Source organism: Electrona antarctica, assembly GCF_951216825.1.
Source record: "Electrona antarctica genome assembly, chromosome: 13".
Lineage (NCBI taxonomy): Eukaryota > Metazoa > Chordata > Actinopteri > Myctophiformes > Myctophidae > Electrona > Electrona antarctica.
In genome coordinates this window covers 9249250-9258840 of record NC_136794.1, presented here as the reverse complement: position 1 = coordinate 9258840, position 9591 = coordinate 9249250, and the positions used below count along the sequence as shown (strand labels likewise).

The window sequence follows — 9591 nt, the reverse complement described above, 5'->3', positions numbered from 1 at the left end:
GGCAACATTACCGCAAAGAAGCACTTTGATGTTGTAAAGTAGCTGTTTGTGATTTAAATATCACAGACATTGCATTACGGTTCTGGAAAACCGTCCAGAAATGTCTCTTGAGCTGTTTGTAAAGGGAAGCAGATGGATCAGATCGAGAGGCCTTATAAGTGAAACCAGATCAGCATACCTTCAAGGTGTTTTGTGAAGAAGACTGGTCCACAGAGACACACGCAGTGACGCATGTTCCTTTTTGTTCTGTGAATTATATATATTTTATTTTCAATCGATACAAGTGCAAGTGACTGCAGCCTGGCTGCGTCCTGCAGCAGCAGCCATGATGACCTCTAAAGACCGGGATTGAGTGACGTGACACTGTTGCTGCACCCTCGATTAGCAACTTGTCTGTGTGGATTAGTGCATCACCGTCGACTCACTGCAGGCGGCCTTTGCCCCGACTCCTGTCCACCTTTTCCACACACTAAGCACGCACCATCATCCCCTCCCTGCCCAGTGTCACACCAGAGTAACTTCTTGGCGATCTGCTCTGAAAGGCTTAAACGGTAAACAGGATTAGAAGCAGAGCGGGGGGGGGGGGTGAAAAAAAATCCTCTCCAAATGCCATCTGCGCGGTGCACAGGTAACTGAGGAGCTGTTCGTTCAGCACCACAGGGATACAGAAGATAAGGAGAGAAAATAATGCAATTATCGTATATATAAAAAACAATATTTCTGTATATCCGGACTACTTTAATGCACCTGTAGAACTCCAAGATATGCGAACGTATGCAAAGGTGTCAACGCCTCTGTCATACATGACCTGAGAGGAAGCGTCCGTCGACGTGACCCCTTTTCTGTGGATTTACAACATATCAAGGATCTAAGATGTCCAGCATGCGGTGGAAATGTGCTTTTTACGCTGCCGTGTTCAGTTTTGCCCTCATATTTTTGGATATAAGGACAGGTATGTATCGTCTGACAAATCAATCAAGCCTGCGTACTCGATTCCTTTCACATGTATTGCAAGGCCAGTGGTCTGATTGTGCTCTACCACAGGTGCGGCGTTTGAAGGCTCTGCCATGGGTTACGCAGACCTCCCAGAGAAACCAAACGGGACCGCTGGCGTGTCACTTCAGGCGTATCCGCACATTGTCCAGCTATCTGACCCCGTGGTCCCCCGTGCGGGCCATGGGGTGGTGATCTCTCGTCGCAAGCGTAACATCCTTTTCCCCAGTGGAGTCAGACTGTGTGCACTGGAGACCGCTCTGCAAGTTGCTGCAAACCATGTGAACTACTTCCACCTCAGAGGTAAGCAGACCAGAACATTTATTATGGTGAGTCAACCAGATATGTTGACGTTGCTCAATGGCCAGGCCATCCAGGTTCAGATAAAGCTATCTCAGGAGAGTCAGGACAGCAGACAATGAGATTAACGGCAAGATAAAGCCCATAAAATATAGAATATATCCACTGCCTTTCTTGTCCCAGCCCATGTCTACCAATGACAAAAAAAAACAAGGTTTATATATTTCCCTGCCTTTCCCATAAACCTTAATTTATATATATACAGGGTTTATCCAGCAATGTTGTTTGTTTTGGTGCCTTGCTCAAGGGCACTGCAGCGGTGGGTACTGCTGGAGGGGTGAGAGTTGTGCATTAATGTTTTCCTTCGGCCACAGGCCTGCTACTACCTAAACTTTAGGCCATCACTGTCCTTTAATGTTTTATTCAATGTGAAAAGTGTGCAGGGCATGACATATATAGTCCAAGACATCTGTGTGTTCACAGTTAGTCAATTAGGCCAGACCAACATGTGGTCCCTGAAGAAGACCTCCTAGGTCGAAACGTTGGATTCTTGTCAATAAATATACAGCATTGTGGCTACGTGTGTGCGGCCTTTTTCTCATTTTTACTTATTTACTGCCTTAGGCCAGCACCTCACCAATACTGGTGTGCGCCCTTTCCTGTTTTGTCTACCATGATGGTAGAAGCCCACGAGACAGAAGTCTGGTAATTACAGTAACACGTGATAAATCCATTTAGACAACTGGGCCAAGGTGATCTCCTACGTTCACACTGGCAGATACAAAATTTACACAGAATACCTGTCGCTTTGTAGCTGAAGTTGAAACCAGCTCAACCTATTTGTAGCTTTTGTAGCAGCTGCAAACGTCGGATGTAACTTATTTGTATGTTGTATCGTTCAATGGCTTCCATTGAAAACAAATTAAAGCCATAGCTTTATAGAGTGTCGCAGTCCCGTGGCTCCGCCCCCTTTCATGACGACGCCAGGTCCAGGAAATGAATCCCAATGCATTTTTCCCATAGACATTTCAAAAAGTATTTATTTAAAGACCTTTTAAGCGTCGTACGAAGCCAACTCGAGTCGTGACAAATCATGACAACAAACACAATATTTTGGACCAAACAAATAATTACAAAGAAGAAAAACAACAAAAAAAGTGTTGTAACCTGCCGTTTTTCTCTACTTTCTAATTCTTTGTTTGGCCCAAAACATTGTGTTTATTGTCATGATTTGTCGCGACAAGAGTTGGCTTTGTCCGCGGCGTAAACGTCTTTAAATAAATACTTTCTGAAAAGTCTGAGGAAAATGAACGGGGATTTCTTTTCCGGGTCTCTCGAGGGGGCGGGACTGCGACGCTCTATAGCCGCCAGTGTGAACGCAGCACAAGGGCCACAGTATATACTTCATGACAGCAGGGAGGAGAGGTGCAAGTGAATTGTTTCTTCAGTTTCTTTCAGTTTCAAAACCAACCGCACTCCCAGGGAGTACTGTAGCGGGTACTGTGCTATTGTGTGAGATTCCATTCTGGATGCTCTTCATCAGTGGCGTGCACAGATAGACACTAGGGGGTGCTAGAGCACCCCCTGCCCTTTTGGCAATGTGCCCTTTTGAAAAAGGGCACATTGCCCTTTTTTTTTTGATTTTTCAAAAATAGCAGATCTACAAGCTCATAGCGCGCCACCGAGTGGCGCGCTACGAGCTTGTAGATCTGCTATTTTTCAATAGCTAAAGCATAACATAATGCTAACACCAAAAGGGGTTCCCGCCCCAAAATGGGTTAAGGCAACCGGCCGGTTCCACGCGCTGCACAAGGTGCCCTTTTTTAACTTGAGCACATGCCCCTCTAAATGTCTGTGCACGCCACTGCTCTTCATGCTACTTAGGCAGTTCATGCTACTTAGTTTGCAGGGTGTGAATGGTCTATATATCTAGTATCTCCATATGGTGTATGAAACGTATCATGAAGGCTGAAGTGAGAGGTAGATGGAGAAAGACTTAAGCTTCAGACTTAAGATCTTTGGATCTTCGAGTCTGTGAGCTTTGATCTTTGATTTGGTTGTGTTGCATGTTCAAAACCAGCTGGTGTGGGGTGCACAAGTGCAAGATCTGTTAGGGTTAAATGGTTTACTTTCTTATGTACATTAGATTTCGCTGACATAGTGGCCACTAATATGTCAGTCAGGCCTCACTCAGTGTTAATGTTGGTTGGTATGGGTTGTGCAGATTATCTGGCTTTGGCACAGTGGGTAATAGGGTGACTCGTCCAAGAGAGATATATATGTCATGCACTTGGCACGGAGATGCATTTGGTCGTCATCTTCCTCTGAAGTGGTGTTTCCAAAATCTTCCTTTTCCTGCCTTTTATTAGATAGTATTATACAGTTTAGGAAATGGGGAATGAACCCGCAACACACTGTCAGGCTAGGTGCCCGGACCGCTACCCTTGCCGTCCGGGCCAAATCTATCCTTAGTTTGATGGCAATGCATACCAACTATCCTTAAACGGTATGCATTTTTGAGTGGTGCAACCACTCCAAGGAACAGCAATGTCCGTGTTCAACCGTGTTTGTGTGTGACTATGTGACTATGAACACCAGTACCAATGAGTACCAAAAGTGGTGCTGTTGTGCCAGAAACAGAGAGAGAGAGATAGTGCTGCACTGTTGCCTGCTAATGAGAGAGAGAGGGGGGGGGGGGGGGATTTGCACCACTCAGTTCACACGGGTGTGATTTTTATTAATGAACTACTGTGCCTACAAGAGTCACCACAAGATGAGAGGAATTTCATGTCACCTATAAGAGCTTTAACATCTCATGGAGGGAATGCTGTTTCAAAGGCTGTTCCTCTCCATAATGGAAAATGTCTGGTGGTGAGAAACATGAATGTTAGCTACAAGTCTGAGCTACAAGTCTCATCTTCAGTATAAGTTGACAGTGCCTCTTCCCGGTCTTGTGTTTTGACCAGTGTGCCAGGAGACGGTGTGGGAGGCTTTCAAGATCTTCTGGGACCGCCTTCCAGAGCAGGAAGAGTACCAACGTTGGATGAGCGAATGCCAGGAGGGTGTGGTTACGGTGCACGATATCGGCAACTTCTTCAGCCAGTCACAGGAGCACCAGGCTCTCATTGACGCTGTAAGTGGATGGATGCGAGAGTAATACAGACTTTAAACAACATACATACATACATACATACATACATACATACATACATACATACATACATACATACATACATACATACATACATACATACATACATACATACATACATACTGTATGTTGTTTAATTATATTACTTGCAGCTTGAATGGCTCATGCTGGCTTCATCCAATTATTTTTCTTTTTCTCTTTTTCAGAGAATGGCATTGCAAGGAATAAGAAGGTAAACAACAACTGCCTTTCCTCAGCTAGTTTAGTTTAGTTTATTTGATCATCTTCACAGTATCAATACAAGAGGGTATGCGCGTGACATCATCATCATACCCGGGAAGCTATGCGGGAACGCCTACTGAGTGGCAAAAAACCCGGACTTTCTGGCGTTTTACAGCCCATATATCCAAACAGAAAAGGCCTATTTGATTGCATACAACGTTAAACTCACTTTGCCACTCACTTTATGCATGCGCATACCCTCTATAATACATCAACATAAGACAACTGTTACATAGTTAATGGTGACTAAAAGGAATAGTCTGAAGCTGAAAGCTTATAAGTGCCTATCCTACGTACTACAAAACATTTTACTTACTCAAAACAGTATCAATAATTGAAAATCCTACGTACAACAAAAAAACAAAACAAAAAACGAAAATCCTACGTACAACAAAATATCATTTTACTCACCCGAAACGGTTTAAATAATCGAAAATCTTGCAATAATCAATCTGAGCCAAAATTATTCAAAATACCAGATTCAAAATACATAAACCAAAAAATCTGTTACTTTCAAATCATCATCTCAATCATGATAGCTGGTGCCTGTGTGTTATAATGTACTGTAACCTAACCTTGTGACATTATTATCCCCAATGCCTCGGTGTCTCTCACCATGATGTCTGTCCTCCAGCGGTGGTGTTGAGCCCCCCACGTCCTACCAGCAGCCCATGTGCGGGTACGTACGTTTGTCAAGGCTCTTCAACCTGACCTGTTCATATGAATTACCATCAAATCCATTCATCATCACACACATTACATTACATCTCTAACTCTTTCATTTGCCTCGTCCCATTCTGTTCTCATCTCTTTCCTTCGTCCGCTTTTGAGTTACAACGTGTATACCTACTAGGCCAGTGGTTCTCAAAGTGGGGTCTGCGGACCCCCAGGGGTCCTGGAGGGAGTTCCAGCCATAGAGTAATAAAAGGATAGAGACCGAACCGGAGCGCTAGCCCCGCCCCCACGCTATTCATTTCAGTGGAAGTTGCTCAGTGGCGTTTTGAAGCACCCGGAAGACTTCCGGAAGTATAATTATAACTCAATGGCTCGAGCGAGCGGAAGTTTAGCCTAGCCTAGCCCGGACCGGGGCTGACGTCCACCTCCATGAAAGTGCTGCAGTTCCTCATTTCGCCAGTAGGTAGTGGCAGCTTCAACGTTGGATAGCCTTACTGGGGGCTTGGTTCTAGCAGGTCCCCAGCTATGATAGATAGTTAGGAAGTTAGGAACCAAATGGACGGTATGGACCCTTATATTATGGGTCTGTAACTCAGAGATTGTACAAATGGAACCAAATGGACACAATTTATGGACATAAATTGGGGTCCCAGCGATAGAAAGTCTGTAGCCTAATCCATGTCGAACCTAGGGGTCCTTTGAGAACCACTGTACTAGACTAGGTGTACCTACTAGATCCCCTATTTCTACAGCACCATTGCACGTAAATTCCCATTGCTCCTCATCTCATTATCAGAGTTGACTAAGAACACAGTTGTTGCCCTTCCACAGCCACAGCACTCCGTCCCCCGAGGACCCTGAAGAGGCCGAGGCACTCGAGGAAGGTCAGTGTCTGTGATGACAGTGTGCTTTCTCATACAGTAGCTGTGCACTGGGATCACTTAATTGTTCTCTTAACAAAATGGAGCTTACAGGTCCAAATTAACACCCAGGGACATCCGTTTACGTTCCATCCTTGCCCTTATGCACAGTACTGTGGTGTGTCTTTGTGTGTAGTTAGAGAAAATTAGCGAAATGTGTGGCAAATTTGCAAAGAAATGCTTACCACTAGCTTTCTTCACAAATGTGTTCATAAAGGTGTCTACTATACACAGACAGCTGCTGAAAGTTGGGGTACCATTATCAACCAATATAAGGCAAAAAGTAGCATTAAGTTGCTGAATCCATTCCAGGCATTAGAATCATCAATGTGGGTGGACACCAGTTTTGGTCCTGGGTGCCATTTTAGCCCATTTTATAATGGGATAAAAGAAAGAAATTTTAATTCTATTGTGCATGTCATGTGCATGTCATCACCTGCACACCAGATTAGAGGAATTCTCAAAAATATGGATTAAAAAAAAATATATATATATATATATATATATATTATTTTTTTTCAACTCGTCTTAACGCCCCTGGCAATCAGTGCATAGTTAGATTCAGCTCGTCTAACGTCCCTGGCACTTAAACTGTTTTAAAGTATAATGAAATTTGGATATTTCTTTTGCCTTATATTGGTTGATAATGGTACCCCAACTTTCAGAAGCTGTCACAAAGTTTCCCAAGGGAGTTGGGTTAGAACAAATGTATATGTGATTGTAGACACCTTTATGAACACATCTGTGAAGAAAGCTAGTGGTAAGCATTTATTTTGCAGATTTGCCACACATTTAGCTAATTTTCCCTTATTAGTGGTGGCAAGTGAGCGTGGCTCCAGGCCCGTTCCTGTTAGAGCTTTGGAGAGTAGTCGAGATGGTGGGGGTGGGGGGATGAGTCTAAGTCTTTAGGCCTGCAACTATCCATATTAGCAATTATTCTCTCAAATAATCAAGAAGCACGTTTTTTTTAAATAATCTTTTGTAGTTTTTACTGGTATTTCAGCGCATAGGAACAAGAATATAATGGATTATTTATAATTACCTACATCGGATATAGTCTGATTTATTCTACTACTTAACCACCTTATTTTATACTTTGCCATACAACATGTTGTGTCACGCAAGCGTTGCGATGCGACACATTGTGAGCTTGTAGATTTTGCCATTTTGACTATTTATTGTACTAATATATTTTTCAATGAAAACAATTAGCTTGATGAACTGTTACACCACCTAAATCAGTGTTAATGAGCGACAGGCATAACATCAGCGGACAAACTTATGTCCTGGCTTCTGCCTCCTACACATTATGACCATCATTATCACCTCTCTATCTCCGCCTGACACTCCAGCCGCCAGTGATGCTGACGAGGAGACAGACACAGCAGCAGAGGTGGAGCCTGACACAGTGGCAGAGGTGGAGGCAGCAGCTGTTATCCCAGAGGTGGAGGTGCTTATTGTCACAGAAGACAGTCCAGTGAGTGCGAACTCAGGCGAACATGCACACAAAATAATCAAAGTTTGATATAAACGTATAGTATTTTACACTAGTTTTTGACATTTTCATGTCAAGGACCCCCAAATTGTCAGTATCTGTACAGTAATTGTAATGTATAGTATCAGGCCCTGATCTGAAAATGTTTTGTGCCAGGGAACCCAGAGAAGATTTTTGGCCACATTTTGCAAGATTTAATATGATTTTAGCATTTTATAATTTCTACGCAGTACGCGCACGCACGCACACGTACTGCACTTAAAAGCAATTGCTTTCCACAAATGCTGTTCTGTGGTAACCTCTTAGCAAAGGTTGAAAGAATGAATGAATGAGTTGTGAACACATCCTCCCTCGGCGTGCAGGTGGACAATGACATTGCCATGGAGCCTCCCACGCCCCCTGTGTTGGAACAGGTTGTGGAGCTGAGCATCCTGCTCACTGGGGAGAGATACAGCGAGCAGCTCAGAGATCCTACCAGCCTCCAGTACCAGACCCTCGACAGACAGTTCATTGAAAAGGTTAGTTTCCATTATCTTTCGGTTACGGTTTGTGCGCTCTCTCTCTCTCTCTCTCTCTCTCTCTCTCTCTCTCCCCCCATGCCTCCCTGTAGGCTTAAGCTTAAATCATACCCCATCCCACGATGGTGTTTCTTGCAAGAAGAGCTGATTTACAAGCTAACGACGCGTCACGACACACTGCGTCGTTAGCTTGTAAATCAGTTCTAAATATGATTTAAATCAGCTCTTGTAAATCACTTTGTGTAAGTCAGAGCTTGTCGGCGAGGCAACGCAGGCAGTGTAAAACGTATGTATAAGATTTGACATGATTCATGACGTGCCGAGGAGGTACGGTACCTCTGCGGGTCTGTCAAGTGTATTTACAATGTTGGGAGGAAGGAAGAAGTTCTTTAGTCTTAAGTCTCTGACCTGCTTTCTAGTCTGTGTTGAGGTTTGAGATGAGAGCAGGTTCTTTATAACAGACACACGACTCACAGACATTATAGCGTTATCGCGTGTGCGTGCGTGCGTGCGTGCGTGCGTGCGTGCGTGCGTGCGTGCAAGCGTGCGTATATATTAACAGTCATGTTCAGGTCAGATTATTTACAATTTGGATGGGGAATGGAGAAGTTTCGTGGCATTCCACAGGCAGTATAGTAGATTCATTGCATTTTTCCCCATGTTTGCACCAAATTTAAGGAGGTCAGAGGAGCTCTGGTGTTGTCCATGGGTGTCTCTTTCTCTAGAGAAGTAGTTTGACAGGTATATGGGCACAGTTCCTAGTATTTTAAGTAGCTTTGTCTTCCACATTGATCCATCACATTGTGACACATTTTTGAGGGGCGTTAGCCCCTCCTATGCACAGCTTTGTGTTTATGTCCGTTTCAACACGGAATGTCGGAATGTGTTTGCAGCACGGAATGTGATGATTTTAATTGGCTGGTGTGGTGTATGATGTGTGATTTTTAGCTTGTAGATTGACTATTTTTGCTACTTTTGAGTGACACTGTCAAACGACAAAGTATAAAATAGGCCATTAATTTTCTGATGACAACACATATATGAAAGAAATATGGATGCCCCGACAGCGACGATTTACAACTTTCTTTCTCGTGCAGTGGAAAAACGCAGGAAAAGGGAGTTTAGGGGAGGATGGGAACTGTGGACTCAGAGTAGATAAGGAGTAGGTCTACAGTACAGGGAGTGAGGAGAGCTGGATAAGCCAGAAGGATGTAGGGGCCCCAGCGGGCTTTGTCTTTATGCACCTTTTGCCAGGTT

At 43.9% G+C, this 9591-nt stretch overlaps 1 protein-coding gene across 1 annotated transcript in view; it reads left to right on the top strand.

Moving 5' to 3' along the window:
• The first annotated feature begins 668 nt into the window (after nucleotides 1-668).
• The window catches only part of impg2a (interphotoreceptor matrix proteoglycan 2a), a 29103-nt gene continuing 20180 nt past the window's right edge, over nucleotides 669-9591 (top strand). Inside the window, exons 1-8 of the mRNA XM_079518703.1 lie at nucleotides 669-952; nucleotides 1045-1296; nucleotides 4260-4426; nucleotides 4651-4676; nucleotides 5361-5405; nucleotides 6233-6285; nucleotides 7674-7798; nucleotides 8179-8334. Coding sequence (XP_079374829.1) covers nucleotides 874-952; nucleotides 1045-1296; nucleotides 4260-4426; nucleotides 4651-4676; nucleotides 5361-5405; nucleotides 6233-6285; nucleotides 7674-7798; nucleotides 8179-8334 — 903 coding nt within the window. The 5' untranslated portion in view covers nucleotides 669-873. The remainder of the gene's footprint in view (nucleotides 953-1044; nucleotides 1297-4259; nucleotides 4427-4650; nucleotides 4677-5360; nucleotides 5406-6232; nucleotides 6286-7673; nucleotides 7799-8178; nucleotides 8335-9591) is intronic.